Source organism: Liolophura sinensis, chromosome 4 (genome assembly GCF_032854445.1).
Source record: "Liolophura sinensis isolate JHLJ2023 chromosome 4, CUHK_Ljap_v2, whole genome shotgun sequence".
NCBI classification, from domain to species: Eukaryota; Metazoa; Mollusca; class Polyplacophora; order Chitonida; family Chitonidae; genus Liolophura; species Liolophura sinensis.
Window position 1 is genome coordinate 20,454,414 of NC_088298.1, and position 24,167 is coordinate 20,478,580.

General features: G+C 38.2%; 1 protein-coding gene across 1 annotated transcript in view; it reads right to left on the minus strand.

Annotated features, from left to right (window-relative positions):
• LOC135464511 (uncharacterized) overlaps positions 1-24,167 on the minus strand; it is a 151,264-nt gene that overhangs the window by 22,180 nt on the left and 104,917 nt on the right. Inside the window, exons 4-5 of the mRNA XM_064741936.1 lie at positions 9,926-10,059; positions 7,764-7,854 (exon numbers count right to left, since the gene is read on the minus strand). Coding sequence (XP_064598006.1) covers positions 7,764-7,854; positions 9,926-10,059 — 225 coding nt within the window. The remainder of the gene's footprint in view (positions 1-7,763; positions 7,855-9,925; positions 10,060-24,167) is intronic.

Here is a 24,167-nt window from a genome sequence, read left to right on the forward strand (position 1 = left end):
GATTATGAAATGAACTTTCCAAAATAACAACAAAATTAAATAAAGAAAACAAGATTTAAATACTATACTTGATGACATGTCCCCTGAGTGTCCCCAAAACTGCAGTATCCGGTAAAGAGTCACAGGCGTTTTAACTTCCACTTGGATCTGCTATTCCTGCACAATAGCTCTTGTTAATCTGAAGGAATTCAGGACTCTTCATTCCACTAAATACTGACCAATTAAATAAGGATGCTTGGTTGACCAATGGAATGCTGGTACTCTATCATCTCATGGTCATCATTTGTCAGGCAGTGGAGCTGTGGGAGATGGTGGTGGGGGGGAGTCTAAAAACCACCATGAGGGCAGGGGGAGGGAGTGTCAACGGTAGTGGTTGTGGATGCTTGGGTCTATCATGCTACATTGATTGGAAAATAATTCCACTGCTGATCCCATCCTAACCACTAACAAGCAAGCAGCTAATCTCTGCATTAGCTGACACGACCAATTTGCAGATAATATTTCTTCTCGCCACTGCACAATTAGCATGTTTCCGTGGACACGAAATCCAGATCTCTGCAGCTTTATAAAAGTGCACTTCGCGGCTTGAATTCCAACATGGCAGAAAATGGAACCGAGCTTGGTCTCCCAAAAAATAAGGCATGCAGATAATTAAAAGCTTGTTGGAGTTTGGAATTCAGGACGGCCTATTTGGGGTCATAGAACTGGGGCGTGTAGATTGTCCGCAAACATTAAGCCTGCTGAAATGTGTCCGATCCGATACATGGCAAACCCCCAGAGGAAATTCCATCAGCCAACATGCCTGAAATTGAAGCTACCTCCTTCTCTATCACAGTGACACTACAATTCTTCCTCGGTTTCAGGCCACTGCTTTTTGGATGGCGCATCAGGCCCAGTTTCCGTTTTGCACTTAAAAATAATCTGACCTAACACGGACAGTTCATGGAAGGGTCATCAATCAATGCACTGACAGTGACCGTCGGTCAAAAGCAACCCGCCGATATCCTGCTTAACCAAAAATATCATGACTATATTCCTGTCAGCCAGTTCTGTGTATCAACACCGCCAGCATCGGGTCATCAGAATGGTCAATATCTCCTCAACAATTTCCACACTAATGTGCTATAAAAGATTCATTATCAGTGTACTAATTGGATCTGCAACAGAAAACGGTCCCCAGTGACCCACCACATATAACGTATGATTTGACAGATATGTTTTGCACTTGTATGAATACAAATGGATTTGCACCTAATTTGCCACTGCCATATCCTACATCCAAATGTGATCTGTACCACAAATTCTGTTACTGGGCCACGCTGTCCTTAATAACTAGCCTGAATGGAATGCAAATTGCACACACTTCAAGTATATTTATTTATTTGTTTGATTGGTGCTTTACGCCGTACTCAAGAATATTTCACTTATACGACAGCAGCCAGCATTATGGTGGGAGGAAACCGGGCAGAGCCCGGAGGAAACCCATGACCATCCGCAGGTTGCAGCCACTTCAAGTTTATAATTTTGTCACACGCATGTTTGTTTGTGTACATGAAACAGTCTTTTTTTTACATAAGTGTTTCAAACATTCTGGACACATCAGCTAAAACTTTTTAGGCTTCGATCTCCATAAATTGACTAAACTGTCTGCTTTACTCTACCAAGAACGAACAGTTAGCCACACAAAATTGTTTCCGAAGTTTGCACACGGAACATAAAGAAGCCATAAAAACCATGGAACTAGAAATTAAGCAAACCTTGCAGCGCAAATTATGATGGGCCAAAAACACATATTTCCTACGAATTGGAAAACCACCTACGTTTAAGCATTCAAGTCTAATGTGAGACATCTTCCAAACATCACCTAATTAAGCCAGATGAGCATACAGATGCACGTACAGGTGACACATCTGGCCAAGACTCAACGGTATGCTAGGCTATAATATTTAACAAGCAACCATTAACGGTAAAATAAAACATGATACATCTGAATCATGTAAAAAAAAAAAAGTAAAAAAAAAAAGAAAACTGAAACTACAGGTAGGAAACACAACATTACAAAACACGATCTAAATCAGTGTCAATCTGATTTTTTTTTTCTTGCGGGGGGGGGGGGGGGGGGGAGGGGAATAAAACAGTTAGATTTGGCCACAGAATAATAATTGATCAGTATAAACTGGTAATTAACCTTAACTTTATAGTGACAAGTTATTTATGGTATTAACGATTTACCCAGTAATTGAAGTATTAGGCACGCGTGTAATTGTTATTGATGGCCGCCGCGACTTTGACCGATGGGGGGTCATCTAAACAGCGTGCACACTCCATGTTATAATGGATCTGTTATGGATTAGAGAAACACAACGACAGGGGAGGATTGAGGAGCTATGTGGCGGTAATGGTAGGTAGGTAGATACATACTGTAAGTAGGCTGGGACAGAGTGTTGCTGTGTTTAAGAAAGTTAAGAAAATGATGGCAATACAGCACTACAAAAAGTCTAACCTGGTGCAGAAAGGAGTCTAGCTCAGCCATCAAATTACTGACCTTGAACATATTGTCATGCAACCAAGCACCTCAAAATATCCTGACATTGTCAACACTCGTCCACTACAACAGCACAGAAGTCTAACTCGACACCTAAACACACTCCCACAGCATTACTGAATACCTCACCTTACCTGAAGACATGCTCGTTACAACAATCTAAACCAAATACAGGAATTTTCAATTCTGATGTTATGATATGATGATGATGTCCGTTTATTCTACGCCGTCATCACTGAACTGCACTAAACTGAGGGCTAATCAGTGCATTTTAACATGGGGTGCATGGGTATATAAGTGATACTGAAAATTATCCACAAAAGATCACTTTAATTTACTAAATTACCTTAAAAATCTACTAAACTAATATATTTTAGAAAAGAAAAGTCACTGATTATGGATAATATGAATTACTGTATATATCCGCTCATATTCAACTGGACAGATTAACCCTCTGCTGCGAAAAGGCATTATCATGGCACAAAGAATTTGGTCTAGGTGCAGTTTTTAAATTAACTTAAGCTTAAGCACTCGCTGAGAGTTCAAGTCCAGATTATGCTAGCTTCCTGTCTGGCCGTATGTGGGAAGGTCTCCCAGCAACCTGCATATAGTTGTGGGTTTCCCCCTGGGCTCTGCAAAGTTTTCTCCCACCATAATGCTTACCGCTGTTGTATAAGTGAACTATTCTTCAGTATGGTGTAAAACACGAATGAAATAAATAAATAAAATGTTTAACAGAGAACCTACATGTAAGCCACCTAATGTTTCTGATTTTGCCAATCTCACGTTGCACCGTCTTTCAACCACATGACTAGCTCTCTAGTACAGAGAGAGACTGATTATACATTAATCCACCATAACACTGGACCAATGAGAAATACTATGAGCAGTCACAAAGCTAGGATGAAATTATCATCACCCAAATTTGACCCTTGGCTCAAATAAGCAACTAACTCAAAAAGGTCTGTCGTAAACTAAAACATTTCTGGCAAAGACTTATCCCATAAAACGGTTGCGTAACTCCACACGTCTAATTTCATTGGCTGATGAATGTTTCATTTTGGTCGGGTCAAATTTTAGTGATAAAAGTAATTATGTAAAATTAAAATCACCCCGGCAAAAGAGCTATCAATTGCACAAGCCCCATAAAACAATGAAATCTGGCAGTAAATTTCCTTCTCAAAATGTTCGCCCAAAATACTTTTTTTTTTACGTCACAGCGACCTATTATGCGATAATACCAAGGATGCATAATTAAATTCAACAGGACGGAAAATACTAAAAGCCCAATCCGAATAAATATGGATTTTCATAGTCAAAAATACATTTTTTTTCTCCTTCCTATTCAAGATAAAAGTAACTATTGCATAATCATCACACTGACGATAATTAAATCCACCGCTACACCGCAAATCTGCCAATTCTGGACGCTCAATAAAACAATCGATATATTCTCATCTCTGGCATTTTAATCCCGTATTTTTTTTTTAGCAAACAAGGGCAATATGTTTATGGGTTTTGGGTTAGAGATTAATTTCCAAGCTCAGAAATTCTAGCGGAGCTTCTCACTCTGCAGCATTACTTGTTTCTAATTTCATGCAGAAATCTAATCTTTCTCGGGTTGACGCCCATTGATTTTTCTATTTGTTTTTTTATAAAAATCTAGGCCATTTAGCGAAAGCTGTTCTGATCATGCTGACTTTAAAAAATTTTATCTGTACGGAAAGTGGAACGAGCTACCATGGACTATGTGCAGCTACTCTACGTCCCTTGGCAATAGCTTGCACTAATCACAATGACTTTAAAAAGCTTCATATGGTTAAAAAGCAGAACAAGCCACCATGGAACAGCTCACCTCATTTAGCAATAGCTTGCACTGATCATGGTGACATTATCCTCTTGAGGAGTCTAACAAGTTTTGATGGACCATACAGAACCCAATAGTAGGGATATCTTGTATCTTGTTGAAAAGCCAAACAAGATTCCATGGACCATACAGAACCCAATAGTAGGGATATCTTGTATCTTGTTGAAAAGCCAAACAAGATTCCATGGACCATACAGAACCCAATAGTAGGGATATCTTGTATCTTGTTGAAAAGCCAAACAAGATTCCATGGACCATACAGAACCCAATAGTAGGGATATCTTGTATCTTGTTGAAAAGCCAAACAAGATTCCATGGACCATACAGAACCCAATAGCAGGGATATCTTGTATCTTGTTGAAAAGCCAAACAAGATTCCATGGACCATACAGAACCCAATAGTAGGGATATCTTGTATCTTGTTGAAAAGCCAAACAAGATTCCATGGACCATACAGAACCCAATAGTAGGGATATCTTGTATCTTGTTGAAAAGCCAAACAAGATTCCATGGACCATACAGAACCCAATAGTAGGGATATCTTGTATCTTGTTGAAAAGCCAAACAAGATTCCATGGACCATACAGAACCCAATAGCAGGGATATCTTGTATCTTGTTGAAAAGCCAAACAAGATTCCATGGACCATACAGAACCCAATAGTAGGGATATCTTGTATCTTGTTGAAAAGCCAAACAAGATTCCATGGACCATACAGAACCCAATAGTAGGGATATCTTGTATCTTGTTGAAAAGCCAAACAAGATTCCATGGACCATACAGAACCCAATAGCAGGGATATCTTGTATCTTGTTGAAAAGCCAAACAAGATTCCATGGACCATACAGAACCCAATAGTAGGGATATCTTGCATCTTGTTGAAAAGCCAAACAAGATTCCATGGACCATACAGAACCCAATAGCAGGGATATCTTGTATCTTTTTGAAAAGCCAAACAAGATTCCATGGACCATACAGAACCCAATAGAAGGGATATCTTGTATCTTGTTGAAAAGCCAAACAAGTTTTGATGGACTATACAGAACCCAATAGCAGGGATATCTTGTATCTTGTTGAAAAGCCAAACAAGTTTCCATGGATCATACAGAACCCAATAGCAGGGATATCTTGTATCTTGTTGAAAAGCCAAACAAGATTCCATGGACCATACAGAACCCAATAGCAGGGATATCTTGTATCTTGTTGAAAAGCCAAACAAGATTCCATGGACCATACAGAACCCAATAGTAGGGATATCTTGCATCTTGTTGAAAAGCCAAACAAGATTCCATGGACCATACAGAACCCAATAGCAGGGATATCTTGTATCTTTTTGAAAAGCCAAACAAGATTCCATGGACCATACAGAACCCAATAGCAGGGATATCTTGTATCTTTTTGAAAAGCCAAACAAGATTCCATGGACCATACAGAACCCAATAGTAGGGATATCTTGCATCTTGTTGAAAAGCCAAACAAGATTCCATGGACCATACAGAACCCAATAGCAGGGATATCTTGTATCTTTTTGAAAAGCCAAACAAGATTCCATGGACCATACAGAACCCAATAGCAGGGATATCTTGTATCTTTTTGAAAAGCCAAACAAGATTCCATGGACCATACAGAACCCAATAGTAGGGATATCTTGCGTCTTGTTGAAAAGCCAAACAAGATTCCATGGACCATACAGAACCCAATAGTAGGGATATCTTGCATCTTGTTGAAAAGCCAAACAAGATTCCATGGACCATACAGAACCCAATAGCAGGGCAATCTTGTATCTTGTTGAAAAGCCAAACAAGTTTCCATGGACCATACAGAACCCAATAGCAGGGCAATCTTGCATCTTGTTGAAAAGCCAAACAAGATTCCATGGACCATACAGAACCCAATAGTAGGGATATCTTGCATCTTGTTGAAAAGCCAAACAAGATTCCATGGACCATACAGAACCCAATAGCAGGGATATCTTGTATCTTGTTGAAAAGCCAAACAAGATTCCATGGACCATACAGAACCCAATAGTAGGGATATCTTGCATCTTGTTGAAAAGCCAAACAAGATTCCATGGACCATACAGAACCCAATAGCAGGGATATCTTGCATCTTGTTGAAAAGCCAAACAAGATTCCATGGACCATACAGAACCCAATACCAGGGATATCTTGTATCTTGTTGAAAAGTCAAACAAGTTTCCATGGACCATACAGAACCCAATAGCAGGGATATCTTGTATCTTGTTGAAAAGCCAAACAAGATTCCATGGACCATACAGAACCCAATAGTAGGGATATCTTGCATCTTGTTGAAAAGCCAAACAAGATTCCATGGACCATACAGAACCCAATAGTAGGGATATCTTGTATCTTGTTGAAAAGCCAAACAAGTTTCCATGGACCATACAGAACCCAATAGCAGGGATATCTTGTATCTTGTTGAGAAGTCAAACAAGTTTCCATGGACCATACAGAACCTGATAGCAGGGCTGCCTTCTTTCACAGTCTGACACTGACGACTTCATACATAAGTGTAAAGTCTACTGATGAGTAGTATTAGAGGCTTTTACTTTCAGCATTTCTCCAAAACAGGCAGAAACAAAACCGATTGACTGCAATGTATTCGTAACAATTTTGTTACAATGAACGGTTGGATCTTACCTACAAGGTCTTAAATCAGCAATGAACCCATAATTAATCAAACCCATAATTAATCAAACCCGAGCTTCCCCTTTAAAGAGGTTATATAAGAAACGTTGACCTTTGTCAAAATAAATCCCCAGTCACTGATCATATAAAATGTTCTCTATTCACCCAGGATAGTTTGAACTATTGCCTTCCAGAGAATATCAGAATCAAACTTGTACTATTACTATACAGTGCTAACAGGATTCTAAAATCTGAAAAAGTTATAAAGTGACCCGTACTACAAATTTAGGAACTTTTAATATCGATTTTGAATGGTAATATGTTCACAGATGAGGCTGATATTTTGTAAAAGATTTTTTTTACTGATTTGAACTGTTTCAATAATAGCAAAAAAACGCTTGTGCAGTTTGATATTTTTTTGCCAAAAATCTCTGATATACTGTATTTAATCTAAAGTTTCGAGCTTGTAAAAATGCGCTGTCAGAAGCACACAAAGGCCTTAAAATGAAATTTTTGATGCCAACACTTCAGTTTGTCTGATAAGAAATTAATCAAACTTCACAAAAAAAAAAAAGATCTTATTTGGGACACTGAATGCATCAATCAGAATCAAGGCAAATGTCACATGAAAAATGCTCAACTTTGAGTGAAATACAGTCGTCATGTCAAAACATGCCTTAGGCTTAACATAAAGATCCTCTCACCTCATAGGTGACAGCCAAACTGGACTTTTCCTGTTTTAACTGGTCAATCTTCGTCTTGTACTGCATCATGTTTTGTACAACTTCCTCCATTCTGCAACAGCAAAAAAGAACAAATTTCATTATTTATTTCTTTTTAACACAGGACAATGGTTAGAACCAGTGAATTCTATGATCAATGATGAGGTGAATAAAACTTCAAAGTTTTGATTGGTAGACTGATGTTTATAATTCTGTGCTCAATGAAAAAATATTTCACTCAAAAAGGACAGTAACTATCATCTGTGAAGTAAAGCAAAGTACCGGGGGTAAACCCTATCAGCCTGTGGCAAGTGCTGTAATTCTTCAAACTTTTCGCATGTTTGCACGGTGTTTATTCAGTATATTCTGAAGGGATTATTCTGTGCAGACTGAAAAAACCATGCAGCCCTGAAATTGACCAATCCAACCAAATGAGTTTTGTCTCCAAAATCAAATTATAATTGTGCACATTAATTGCACTGAAAGTTGCTCTTTATTTATTTATTTATTTGACTGGTGTTTTACGCCGTACTCGAGAATATTTCACATATACCACGGCCGCCAGCATTATGGTGGGAGGAAACCGGGCAGAACCCAGGGCTCTTTGATATGTGAAAAGGTTGAGGACTTAGGGTAACAGATCAACTTTCCCAGACAGCTCCATTCGTATTTCATTTAACAAACTCCATGCAAAACCACATAAAATTGATGGCTCCTATGCTGTGAGAAAAGTGGAGATGGTAGAATCTCAAAAACTCCCGGGGTTATTAACTCCAAGGTCGCTAGAAGTGAATTCTGGCCTAAATGTTACGAACCAGTCTCATCCACTACAAAGCAAACGGCACTTAATCAAGCCTGTCCAAGGGAGCAATCATCTCACACAAATTTAAATCTCCTATACTGAAGGTTTTCATGTACTTATCTGAATGGTCTTTAACACTGTGTTAATTTTTTTTCATCTATCTGACGACAGTAAGGATTATGGGTGGAGGAAACCATGGTGTCCGAGTGAGTGTGTGAGTGTTTGGGGTTTAACATCGTACTTAACAATTTTTCAGTTATATGACGACGAAGGAATCCTTAGAGCGCATGTACTTGTAATGTGCCTCCTTGTTGCATTATACTGATACAGGTCAAACAGTCATTGCACTATCCCCTAAATGCTGAGCGCCAGGTGAGGAATTTACAACTTCCTCTTTCAAGGTCTTAGGCGTGACCCGACCCAGGGTTGACCCTGGATCTACCACTACCGAAGCGGACGCTCTACCAACTCATGGTGACTGCGGTAATCAACCAACTGACCCAGGTACCTAGCAAATCTCTTGACTTAAAGCCACAGCAGGAACAGCAGAGTTGGATTTGAATGTGCGATCGTAATCATTAAGGTGCCAGACAATTCCAGCTAGCCAGCAATTTGAACACCTGTGCCAGTGAGGCCAATTAAAAGTTTTCAAAATGATCTATAAAATGATGAATATTTCAAATTTCAGGTCAGATTTCCTTGTTCTTCCAGGAAACAGTCAAAAGGGTGAGCCAGCTGTACACATATTCCTTGGGTACTCAAGGATGACCAAGCTACACTTTAACCTAGTATCTCCTATCACAAATGTTAGCCAATCTGTATCAATTCTGTATCCCTTCATGAACAGGCCCACTTTCAGAAAAATTCATAAATCATTTCACCCATTGGTATCAATGGCCTTCATCTTCATGGCTTTATGTGCAACTGAAAGTGAAGTTTTATAGGCCAAACTTTAAAACAAAACCAGTATATATACAGCATATATAAAAAAGCGAGGCCCACTTTGTTTAACTCATCCTATGGCAAATGTACGTGTACATGTACCCTCTACCACACTCGAGAATATTTCACTTATAAGGCGTTCAGTATGATGATGGGAGGAAGCTGAGCAGAGCCAGAGGGAAACCCACAAGCATCTGCAGGTTGCTGGGAGACTTTCCCACATACGGCTGGAGAGGAAGCCAGCATGAACAGCATGAACACAGAGACCGCACTGGTGGGAGGCTCCTAGGTCACTGTGTTGTGTTGGCCTGCTAACCCCCTCGGCCACAGAGGCCCCAATTTCCAGTTTCTAGATGAACCCTATAAAAATAAAAATTAACAGATTTATATGTTTTCTCACTTTTTGAACTCCTCCTGTAGCGCCCTGAGCCGCCCCTTGCACGAGTCGTTTTCGATGGTCATGTCTCTGAGCCTCTGCTCGCTGTCCACCCTCAGCATCTTCTCCCTCTCCAACTCCGCGGCCACGCCCTCCCTCTGCAACAACAACAATACATCATCACATTAACAAACAGCTGGAAAAACTATTGGTGGGTTGATTGTTCATGTATTTCCTTGAGTGAAGGCTCATTGCTTGAGAAGAATACAGCTCAGTATAATACTGATGCCTCTGGTCTTCCACCCTCAAAAATGTAGGTGGTAATTACTGCAATTGACCTCAACTTTTATACATGGCTAAGTTGTTCATTTTGCCCAATTTCAACAGAATTCAGAAAGGTGTTTTGATGTTTTCTTATCGAAAAATTGGATGATATCCAACATAAGTGTATTATGACGTTTTCTCCCCTATAAATACGCTCTTTTTTAGGTCACTGACAGTATCATACGGTCTTGGACTACGTGCATGATAATATTCCTAAAACTGCATGTATGAACACTGCCACACGGATTCCCCAAGTGCGAGGGCACATGGTTGTGTAATAAGAGACTGTGTGTATAAGTGTCTCATGTATAAACATGTCTATCGTAATTGGCAAAATTTAAACATCAGTAAATTTGTAATAGCCGACATATTCCACGTAGCGTTTCGCATTATCTTGTACTAAGGCCCTTTGTTAATAACCTTGCTAAAAAAAAAGTAGGATGTCATAAATTTGACAAACCGACCAACATACTAAGCCAAAATACAGAGCATATTAAACACAGCTACAGTAAGAGAAACCTTGCCACAGCTTCACAAAATTCCATATGGATAACAAGGTGCACAAAGTTACTGTCCACTTCTACACGCCTCTTAAAGAATTGCTACAACTCTATTAACATAATGACATGTATTAAGTAATAAGATAAACAAACAGATGTTTATTCTTCCACATGTATCAACACAGTTTGCTGACATTAAAGATGACACGCACTAAGAAATCATGAACAGAAATTATAATGATACAAATAAGCTAAATTAGCACAAGGCCCTATAACCTATTAGCAATGACTAAAATGTACAGCGAACATGCACTGGTTTAGGGCATATCACTGGTTTAGGACATATGAGTGGTTTAGGGCATATCACTGGTTTAGGGTGTATCACTAGTTTAGGGCGTATCACTGGTTAAGGGCATATCACTGGTTTAGGGCATATCACTGGTTTAGGGTGAATCACTGGTTTAGGGCATATCACTGGTTTAGGGCATATCACTGGTTTAGGGTGTATCACTGGTTTAGGGCGTATCACTGGTTTTGAGCATATCACTGGTTTAGGACGTATCACTGGTTTAAGACGTATCACTGGTTTAGGGCATATCACGATCAACAACATGTCACTCTTGAATGGTGTTCCAGAAATTGCAACTGCTTAACTCTATCTTCCTTTTTGTTTAAAGCTTGTTTAAAGAGCAAACAATTAAGACAAAACGGAAGTGGAAGGTACTTGCCACGGCAACGGAAATGGTGAGTGGCGTGAGGTGAATTAGTGCCGCTACAGACCCTCTCTTCCCCCCACCCACCCCAAGTTAACAAGAAAACATGTCCATGTCAGGCACAGTGAATGGCCAAGAATTTGGAGAGCATCGGAATGCAGAGGTTGCCCTTTTAGTGACATGTCACCATGGCCAGCCACAAGTGCTTTCTGTGAATCAATCAGTTAGAACTCTTCATCAATGGAGGTACATTTACCCAAATGCTTCTTTCGTGGCCTCCATAATGGCAGAAACAGATGGTTTCTCAACCTATGGCATTTGAGAGGTTTTTGAGAGCTGGCTGTGTTAAATGGGGACGACAGAAAACAATATTGACTTTTTGTGAGGACCTGGCTCTGATTTGCTGAGGGGCCTGTGACATGAAAATGAAGGCTTAAAGAACTCAGGGCAGAGCAGAAAGGCCTACATGGTTTTCACATCAACCACCAACCCAAAACAAAACTAACTCTTTTGACACTGACCAAGTGAAGTCTCATCCTATTTTAACGACAAACTATTTTTACACACTGGGAATACACACTTGACCAACAACTGAAATATAGTATATTCCAAACAATCTGGGTACAACCATCAATACACATGTATCTGTGAAAAACTTGTGTTCAGAAAGTTTTACTGTTAACTGATGTGGTATTTAACAAATATCTGCAAAACAGCTCTGCAAACAAGGTCTTGTTCTGACGATGATTTATTGCGCTAATTAAATGTATCATCTAGATCCTCAAAGATAATTTGATTCAGCTTGTGCACCAGGTATTACAGTGTCAAGAGGTTAACGGTTTCTAAACACTTGGCAAGCCAGCCACTAGCTCACAACTGGCAGGCTGTTAGCAGACTGTCAGTGGGCTACAACTGTCCATTTTAACGTTACAACCATTGTACTATTGCATATAAATAACATAAACACTTGGCAAGCCAGCCACTAGCTCACAACTGGCAGGCTGTTAGCAGACTGTCAGTGGGCTACAACGGTCCATTTTAACGTTACAACCATTGTACTATTGCATATAAATAACATAAACACTTGGCAAGCCAGCCACTAGCTCACAACTGGCAGGCTGTTAGCAGACTGTCAGTGGGCTACAACGGTCCATTTTAACGTTACAACCATTGTACTATTGCATATAAATAACAAACATTCTCATACCCATTCTATCTGTTATGGGGATAATGTCAATCTTCAACCTTTTCATCCCTCAACAAAAGTGCATTTTTCAGTGGAATTTATGCAAATAATTTTTTATTAAAATGACACTACAAATGATTTGTTTGTGTCACAAAAGATGCAAGCTTCATAAAACTGTGCAAATTATTTCTCTACACCCCATAGTTCTCTTGGAATATTTCAAAATATTGACTGCAGAAGCAGGTTGAGGAATTAGGGTAGCTGGTCTGTGTGCAGAGTGCACATTACATGAGAAAGATTCACAACAACTTCTTCCAATTAAAGCTTAAAAAAAATGATAATTAGAAAATCTTGGTGCTATGCATAATCAATGGCATTCAAGATTGCCAATATGATCCAAAAAGTCAACCTTAGAATTAAAACATTTAATTCAGAAAAAAAAAAGAAATAAAATAAAATTTCTTCAAGTTCCCGAAAATTTCAAAAAGCAATATTTTAGTACCTTTATTTGCCTACAAAAAATGCACATTGTGGCAAAATTGAGACCATTAACCAGAATTTCAGACACTTTTCAGACAATTTTAGAACTGCTAATAATTACCACTTACTTCACTTTCTGGCTATGTTTATTGTAACTTCTTCTGTACTCTATACTACACACAGACCTGGTAGGATGGAAGGATCGAAACAAGCTTGCAAACCCACTGGAACTTCACAACCCTCTACATTCACAGTCTGGAGATTCAAGCTTCCTACAGAAGACAACTCTGTCTTTAGTTTTATCTTTTTTCCCTTATCCAACATAGTTCGGGTTATCTTCTCCTATCCTATTATCTGCCCCATTACCAGTTATCAGCATCATTTGGTTATTCTGGTTTCCAGCAGGTTATTCTGAGAATGCTGGTATCTCAGCCATAACAAGACCTGGCTTTCAACTTACAGGACATTAGCTATACATTACTGTGTACACCCAGACAATTATAAAGTCACAACAGATGCCTATCTTAATGCAAATCAGACTGCAGGCGAATGATGGATTGGGTAACTAATCACTCAGTGTTGGGAATACTGTCAATCTTCAACCTTTTCAACAACCAATGCACTTCTTTTTTCCTTTTCTTTTCAGTGAAACTTATGCACACATTCATCACAAAAATGATGCTAAAAATGATTTGGTTGTGTCACAAAAGATGCCAGCTTCATAACACTATGCAAATTATTTCTCTACACTCCATAGTTCTCTCAGAATGTTTCAAAATATTGGTTGTAGAAGTGGTTGAAAAGGTTAAAAAATTAACTTGCACTGAGAGCTCTAATACAGGTAATAAGTACATGTATGTATGGTATGGTTTGCTAACAATGCAGCAGTTTCTCTTCCAATAGCACGGGATTAAAATTTACCAAGTTTCAATAAATTGGGATAAAAATGTGTACTTTAAATGAACAGGTGCATAGGTCTAGGAGAGACTTCTACAGGAAATAAGATCTTGGAGGAGGATGGAGGTTTGAGGAAATGCGGTGGGGGTGGAAGTGGTACTGGAGAGTTGATTTCAACATGTCTCAGAACGTTTATCCTTTCAGAAACCTATTCAAAAATATATTTTAAGACACATTTCTACATCATATGCCTAATAAACCTGTTTACCATGTTTTTATTTTCCATTTCTGTTTTCTTACACACCTGGAAACAAATTAATTTATACAGCAAAATATGAAAAACATTTTTACAGTTTTAGTCTGGCCATTTCCAATTCCAATGCATTATATTTCTCAATGCGGAAAGGTTTCATGTATACTAGTGCTGAGGCAAGCTAATGGAAGGGGATGGAGGAGAGAGGGTGGGTTGATGTAGGGAGGGAGGGATGTTGTAAGAGTTATGGTCAATTGAGCTGAATGGCTTGGAAATGCGTGTAAGCCTCCCCCAGGTGTAGATAACAGAGCGTTGAGAAATTCATCCTGACTAAAACTGGGTGTGTTGTTCCCTCTCCCAGCTGGCAGCCCATTCCATACAATCAAACATACCCTAAAGATATACCCCAGGAGTGGAGCTGTTCATTACTGAGACCTTCTTAAGTTTATCACAAAACCTTTGCCTCAGTCAACAAAAAGAAATGTCTACATAAGCTGAAACCCTTCATGCATTTAACACAAGGTATACATAGATCATAATTTCTATTTATTCAATGAGCAACAAATAAACTGAATAAACTGAAGCTGTGGTTTGTGTATGTCTTATGTCATCCAACCCAGCTTCTAAATGCCATTGAAATGAGTCTTCATGTATTGATCTGGTCCCATTATAATAACGATGTAAAAAGAATGCAACTCATATACCTACATAAACATGTAGGCCTACACACACCGAAAGCTAATCTTTAACCAGTTCTGTTTTCATGGGATATACATCTACATCTGTGCATAATAATAAATTTGAGAGATATGACATTTCTTAATAGCATATTCCCTGAAGTTTTGCAGGCCTTCCAGAGGTTTTTCTTAAGGAATGTAAATTTCTGATAGGTGCATACCTGTAAAAAATACTTTGAATACTTTGAAATTATGAAAAATAGAAATTAGTTTATTATCACGTATACCTTTCTCAATACCCATCAACCACAAATCACACCCAATTAAGAAGTTTGGTGCTGTGCACATTTTTTGGGGTATATATGTGCATATAGTTCAGACTTCCACCAGGAACATCAGAAATTCTTCAAGTTCCTGACATTCTGTGAATACATCAGCCTGAAACAGAGGAGGCTCAGCTGGTGATGGGGGCTGATGGTAGATAGTCAGCCCATATCAACATCACACTTATCTACTTCCCACTGGTCACTGTGTAGACAAAGTTGGGTGGGGTTTGGGGTGAGGGGATAGAATAAAACCCAACTGACCAAGTCATATAATGTCAAGTTTATGGATTTGGAGAGGTCAAAAGTGAAAGGCTATACATTGCCCTACTTCTGAGAGGTAGGTTTGAATTTCCTAAGTAACACAGCACCCTGAGTACAATCTACACAAACTAATTCCAGGTGTAGGCTGTCCTGTCATCCTAAGCAACTGAGTTCTACTCAACATAGTTAACCTACACGTACTGCTTGTGCTCACAAAACTTTCTGATCCCAAGCAACTGGGTTTAACTAAACGAAGTTGACCTACACGTTACGCTTAGGTCGAAAAGTTTGATAAAACTTTTTTAATCCTAAGCAACTGGGTTTAACTCGACAAAGATGACCGACATGTAATGTTTATGTCGAAAAAAACTGCTAAAGTTCTTTTGATCATAAGCAACTGAGTTTAACTCGATAAAGTTGATCTACATTTAACGCTTATGCTAAAAGTCTGACAAAGCTTTTCAACATAAACGCGATCTTGAAGAACTGTGACCAACTGGGCGAAAACACATGCAGAGCAACAGAAATGGGTATACAACTGGAAAGGCAGAGCACATTCAATCTGTATTAACTGCTTCCAATCACCAAAAACCCAGCTGCTCCCAGGTCTAAGGCTTAGTAATTGCAAGAATTGCCATTTATCAAAATTATCGTAAAAACTACATTTACATTTACAGGTATGAATTAACACTTGACTGTAGAGACACACACATGCCAGTTTCTACATTGTTGCTTTGATCAACAGTATCGCATGATTCATAAGAAACTTGCACGATGAAACTTGCACGACCATCACAAACAAAGACACATACATCACAAGCATAGACACACACATCACAAGCATAGACACACACATCACAAGCAAAGACAAGTACATCACAAGCAAAGACACACACATCACAAGCATAGACACACACATCACAAGCATAGACACGCACATCACAAGCATAGACAAGTACATCACAAGCAAAGACACCCACATCATAACCAAAGACATATATATCACAAGCAAAGATATGTACATCACAATAAAATATGTGTACATCACAAGCAGAAAATACAGCGCAATCCTATTCTGATACCTTTCCCTAAAAAATCTGAGCCAATAAGAAAAAAAGCAAAACCACTGTCACATCCAATGAATGCCAAACCTATCAACCAAGAGCTAACTAAACCTGATACAAGTCGCATTCACAGGGATATGTTTTGAGAACGTCAGTGCCCCGATGGAGCAAAATGGATTGCCACCAGTTGATACAGCAAGCTTTATCTGTAGAACACTTGAATGACATGTAAAGAGACTGAATTAACCTGGTAATGATCCCCAATGCAAGGGTTCATCAATCAAAGTCCAAATACTGATCACCAGTAAACGGGATTTTAGTGGGATAGAAAAATCAGTAGTTAAGTACATGAAAGGAACGATACTTTCTCCAGTTTGGTCACAAAATATCTTTGTTTTCTTTAAAGAAGTACATGTCTGAACATTTACAGATAACGATTATTGTCACCTATACTCAAGAAGTTTTTACTTATAATATGATGACAGCCAGGTTTTATTAGTGAAGAAAACAGGAGAGAATGGATTAAACCTTCACCCTTCAGCAAAGGACTGGCAAACTTTTCCACTGTCTGGCACATATGTATGTCGTCTTGGTTGAAGACAAAGAATGAAGGAGTTCCATGAATTGACAAATCTTTGGAACACCGAAATAAGACTTTTAACTTGGAAAAAGTGAAAGATTATATAGCTGCTTTGTTTAAGACTTTGGAAAAATATAAAAACAGATTTGACAGGACAGTAGAAGGCTTTCTTTAACTGACAAAATAAAAAGGAGGGTGATTCAAAACTGGAGAAACAGAAGATAAAATACAAAGTGTGAAAAATTAAAGCAACTTTTCCAGCCACTCTATCTCCATGCTCAGATTACACACACAATTTCCGTGTGTTTTGTGAACAAGATTCCTGCTGAAAACATGATAATTATACAACTTTGAGCAGCCCCTGAATTTGTCAAATCCAGTCAATCCAGTTTTTCTTTCCTTAAGTGACCAATTTATTTAGGTGCTGTAATTACAATGAGAACCGTTTTTTTAATCAATGAAATGCTTGTGGAATTAAAACAATGGCTTCAAGGGAATGACGCAACAAGGTGATAATGGTTGCAACGCCTCACGCAATGACCTGTTGCAGGCTCACACAATGGCTAACCTTTAAAAGCATGACCTGTTCAGTTGATTGTGATGATAACCAAATGTTCTGGAATCAACTACGCAACCGGCATAAAGCCGCGACTCATGATCAATTTCAGTATCTGGACACTGATACGCACAACCAGCAACAATTGGCAGGAACAATGCTACGGCTTGTGGCTTTGACATGTTTCCTGAGTTCGCAGAATACAGTCGCATGAGTCATCATCATCCTTGATCTCGTGAGAACGAGCTAGAAACACGCAAGAACACCTGGGCATGTGATTATACCTATACGTTTTCCAATTATCATGGGATTGCTCCAATAAACTCTGGACGCATTTCCAGAAGCCAAAACCGTTTTACCTACAGCGCCATCTTGGCGCCAGTTATGAGTCACCAAGGTTTTTACAGCCGCTTTTTTTTTTTCTTTCTTTTTTTTTTTAGTCTTTTTTTTGTTCTCGACCCCTGGTTGCTGTTCCATCTAAATCCTGATGGACAATCATCGCTCCGCTGCACTGTGTTGGACTCTGCAATCAATACACGACAGCAACACCTGCATCTGTGTGCATCATTGCAGGACAGCGCTGAAGTACCTCTTAACTGATGCAGGGCAGGCAGTTTATCAATACTCGCAGGGTGTGCAGACAATAGGGCACTAGGGTGACACCCACCCAGGGGGAGGATGACTCAGGTGGGATGCCCGCGGATCGTTACAGGTAGATTTATCTGTGTCTATACACTCTCACACACAAAGACTGATCGAAGAAAGATTGCCAGGCAACAAGAAACTGGACCTCATTCACGCTGGTTCCAAGAACGAGAGAAAAAATCAACACATCCACAGACTATAATTAACAACAACTATAATTCCGGCATTGTAAGGAAAAAAACATCTGTTCCATCAGTTAACCTTTCATAAATTCACACAAGAATCATTTTTCTTTTAGTATTATAACTGTGAGAGGCTAAAGTCCAAAATATCAGATAATATCTGGAGTACAAAAATAAATATTCTGATTTCCTCAAATTAAATTGATTTTTTTTTACATTTATTATTATTTAAGTTGAAATATTTACTCTGATAAGATGTAGGTTGTAACTGAGTCAAAGTTGAAAATTTGTTATACATACATTTTATGGGCACTAAATTATGGTTAACACATATCTGGGATTAAGATAGACGAATGATCTTAATCCCAGCAGATAAGTGGATATCAAATGCAATTGGTCACTAATAATGCATGTAAATCACAGCTAAATTTGATGTGAACTTTTAATTAAACAAAATGTAGTACATATTTCCATTAACAAGAGTGCTGTGTTGAAGAACAATCCCACTAACATCATCCTGGAAAGTTTTTAAACATGTAACTTCATGCAAAAGCAAAGACATCCAACATTAAGAAACTAGCTGTTGCTGATCTAGACTGACTCAAATCAAATTATACATGTTCCTCTATAAATTACTTGGACTCTCCATTAACAGGCTGATGTATGGGAGGTAAAAAGGAACATCTTATCCTATTCCTTAATCTTGCTAATTCGAAGAGACAACTTGTACTCGTAAGGAATCATTAACAACCTAATTGTACAGGAAGACTGAGGTTGACCTAGTGCAGGTCGAACATTTTTCTTTTCTTTTTTTTTACTATTTTTACTGCAATAGCATGCAGTCAAGGCAATATCCACAACACTAATGCAATTTTTTACTAGCCCATCGTGAAAACTGACAGAGTTACACCCCCTGTTTTTGCGCCCTGGCACCACCGACTTGTCGCTCTGCTTGAACTAAACATCTTAAGCATTACACCTAATTATTATATTGCCGACACTTCACCCAAGGTGTTGAGAAAAAGCGCCTAAATAAATCAATGGATCAATGTCACACAAAAGAACCATGGTTTAATGGCATGACGAATGTTGCATAAAGTAGACTATAAACATATCCAAGGTTCTGGAACTGTAAAACATACAGCCATGCAGTGTAGACACCAAGGATCTGGAACTGTAAACCATACAACCATGCAGTGTAGACACCAAGGGCCTGGAACTATAAAACATACAGCCATGCATTGTAGACACCAAGGGTCTGGAACTGTAAAACATACAGCCATGCAATGTAGACACCAAGGGTCTGGAACTGTAAAACATACAGCCATGAAGTGTAGACACCAAGGATCTGTAACAGCACTTTTTGTCTGCTACAAATTTCACTACCAGAGCAAAAAAAAAAATGTTTAGCTTACATTCCACAAAATATTACAATTTTTTGAAATTGTAATTTATTAGTGTTACTTTCTCTTCATCTTTAAATATTTCCACTGTTTCACTATTTTGATCTTTTGAGCCATTATAGCAAGCCTTATTTATTTATTTATTTATTTATTAAGTAGGCGTTAAATGCAATACATCCTAATGAATATTCATTCACATATTCGTCTTCTCTGGTGGATGAAAAGTTGGGCTAAGAAAACCACTATTGTTAGCACAAACAAATCCCTGGACTCAAAACTGCACCAGGCAGCAGCAGTGTGAACTGGACTTCTACAAAGCATGCAACCTACCCGCTATGGCATGGGGAACACTTCCACAAAATCAGGCAGAGATAATAACATCAGTAATATTTACATATCCATATCTGATTTGATTCTCCCAGCTGAGTTGTAATGTCAACAAATCAAACTTTTGGGTGGCAGATGGCATTTTTAAAAAACAACATCTATTTCTTTGACACAATTAATTTATCCAAATGTACCTGTAAAAGGTAATGTGCACCAGAAATATATGTACACACATGCAAATGTACTTGTTTACATGTATTGTAAAGCTGCTATACTTATATCCTGTGTTTATGTTATAGCAGGCCTCAAAGGAAGGGATTTAACTCCCTTAGATTTTTCAAAATTATTTTCCAAATGTTTTTTGAAATCTTTCACATCTTTATCAATATCAATAGACAAAATGAGGAGTTCCCATTTACAGTTTGCTTCTAAAGTGCAATCAAAGCAAAAGGTTACTCAGTAGACATGAGAGCTGTAAATTGAGCAAAAGAGAAGCTGGACCACTGAATATCTTTGTAACATATGGTGAATGTAACTGTCAACAAATGTATGTGAACAGCTACCTGTTAGACAAAAAACATACCTGAACAGGTAACATGGCCTTTTAACCATATACATGTAGCCCTGGGTTATTTTCAAACAAATGTACTGTCTGTGTAGATATACATGTACATGGGGCATGTGGGTAAAAACAACCACATGTATGCATGTGTATTCACATGCAACCTGGCGTTTCTTAGCCTGCCAGCCTAAAACCCCTCCCTTACGATCCAGGGGGGGAAATATAGCCAAGTATAAGCATCAAAGTTTCAGTTACAACACTCTAACGACGAATGTCATTTCAATTCAGATTCAATTACAACTGCCTGCAAGTCTGTTTGGTTTAAATGAATATAAAGGTCCAGCAGATGCATGCACGCCATGGGGTAAGTTTCATGTGATACACTGATAGCATGAGTAAAAAAAAAACAAAAGTTTCAATCTCACTATACCTCTCACTACCTTAGATTGCCGTCATTAAGAGGTTTTTTTTATCAGGTTTTGCTTGACCATACGCCATATGCTTGACTTCTAAATCGAACAAAATATTTCCCCCACAGCATGAGAGATTTATATAGGGGTATGAAATAGTGGGGAAACAAAAGGGGGAAACTTAACCTAGAAATGAACCCAATGTCACACAGACTACAGTGGATGCAAAACACCTTTTGGAGTACGCAATTGGAAAACCACTTATATGCATACCTGTAAACATGAGCTATGCGTTACACCTGCTGACTAAATACCAGATATTAAAACACTATTATCGCTTCATGAGTACAATGTACAAGGGAAGTAAATACAATACTAAATACTAGATAAAGGTTCATCGATTTCTCCTTGAATACAATATACATACAAAGTATAAATACAATACCAAATACAATAACCAAATACAATACCAAATACAATAACCAAATACAAGATATTACAGCGCAACAATCATGCCCTGAACACACTGTACAATGAACACAATGGAAGTGAATACAATATACTAAATACAAGACGTTACGGTGCAACTAAAAATCCCTCCAGGTACACGTAAACGAACAACCTGCACAGTAATCTCACACTTTACACAGGTAAATTAATCTGTTTAAGGCCAAGGCTCAGGTAATTTGGCTACCTACCTGAATGAGCAGCCCATTCAATCTCGTGAGAACGTTCCCTGATTATACATGTACCAGACACAAGTCCAGACTGAACGCTTCCCGAGCCCTCCGACAGAGAGGCAAGGTGTCTAAGAATATCACAGTACATGGGAAAGTACAAGATATCCACTGACCTAACCTGGCCAGGCTAAACCCTCAGCTTTTTTATACCCCTGTGTTTTTACCCAAGGCCAGGCCTCATGCAAACCTGCATGTATACCTTTCAGAGCTCAGGTGTTGAACACAATCATGTATATGGGTACTACTCAAGGGCTATAGGTACATGTCGATATTTCTGACATGAAAATATTGGCGGTCACAAAACCATTTGAAATACACCCCCCCCCCCCCCTGCCTCCGCCCCTTCCCAAAAGAAAAAATTAAATCAAAATACACCAGACCTTACCTTATACAAGCTACCGTTTTGGGAACACACAGATCTACTCCAAAATATAAAGCCTCTTTAAATATCTGTTTAAATCAATTCAATACATGAGATAATCATTTACCTTCAGAAAACAACAGGGTTTATTCCACCACAGAAGTCTGTGACCAACCTAATGCGAATTTTGTAATGCAGTTTTTTTAGTCTTGCAACGATTGATATTGAAACTCAAACAACTATACACTGACAAAAAGTTTCAAAACTCTGGGAACACAAACATTAAAAAAAAAAACCCCAAAACACGCCAAAACCAAGCCACGCTTAACCATATACAATTGATAAGTCTCAAAACAAATGTAAACCAAAAACATACCTTTTCCAAGAAGTGCGAAGACATTCTTAATTTGAAAACAACAATGCAATTGCAGTCAAATCCGCAAAGACTGTCGCCTGTCTGTGCTTTGATTCAGTGGTAAACAAATGATATGTCTACTGTATAGCTATGAATTCATATATATTATGAGCTTTTAACAGGATCTTAATTTCCCAAAAGACCATCCCAAAACTGACCAACCTGACAAAGTTGTTTATTGTGAGGCATGAAAGTTAAGGTGGTCTAGTGCTACTTTGAAGACAAAGCCATGCAGGAAATTCAAAAAATTAAGCTGCCTGTAATTTCTGTCTATGACATATACATGCAAGATTAACCGGGCTAAAAAAAAGACCTGAAGAACGGCAAGTGAATTACACCACACTTGGGAAACCTTTGTGTGAAATCTGCCGAAGTCAACGGAGAACTCTTACTAGTGTGCAGTTAAAACTTGCTCCGACATGTGGGGAAAAAATTTCTTAATGACTAATTTTTTGATGGAAGGAAAAAAAAAAAAAGAATGCACAACAAACTCCCATTCTTGTTTGGTAACTTTGTTGTTAAGACAAAAACTTGAAATCTTAATAAACAATAAAATGTTCACACTTTATAGGTAGGGAAAGAAGTGAATTGTTGATTTATTGCTTCATAAACCGCATCAAAAAGCTTTATCTTTGCAAAAATGAGCCAGATTACCATGTACAGCTCATTCATTTTCATCGTCATCAAAGCTGATCTCTTTTTGTTTCTTCCAAGTCAAGTTACATAATGACATAATTATTTATAGATGTATTCTTATCAGGAATTAATTCTACAACTCGGGAAATCTTTTGTTTCCCTTAAGTGTTTAATTCTAAAAAATCAAATGTTGATGATAGCAAATTCATGAAAAAAAAAACTTGATTGCCTTCCATTAAGACAGGACAAAAACTGGACAGCCAGGAATCCTTTCAACGTTTTGTTATGGCTAGAAATTTATGGACACTTTCATCATAACAAAGTTTGTTTTTTGCTTAAATAGTTTTTCTAACATGGCAGAGATATAACAGTTCAAGACATCATAAAATTAGAATTTAATAACCTTGTTTTTTTTTTTCAAACACTCCTGTTACAATGCTAATTGTGACTCACTTCAAAATCCATCTGCATATATACACTACACTAATCCCTGATTATAACTTTTTCGCATATGAAAGAAAAAATTTCAGAGTACTTTATGCTCACTTTTAATTTAATTTTGAAGACAAAACTACATTGGTTGGATTGGTAAATTTCAGGGCTTCACAAATCACTCTACAAAGAGTAATGTCTTCAGAATATGCTTGGATAAACACCTTGCAAACATGCGAAAAAGTTGAGGAATTACACTAAACCATATCCTTGAGACATTTCCTAGATATATTTAGCAATCTTTTGTTTCAAAGAGTATCTTAAAAAAAGCGTATC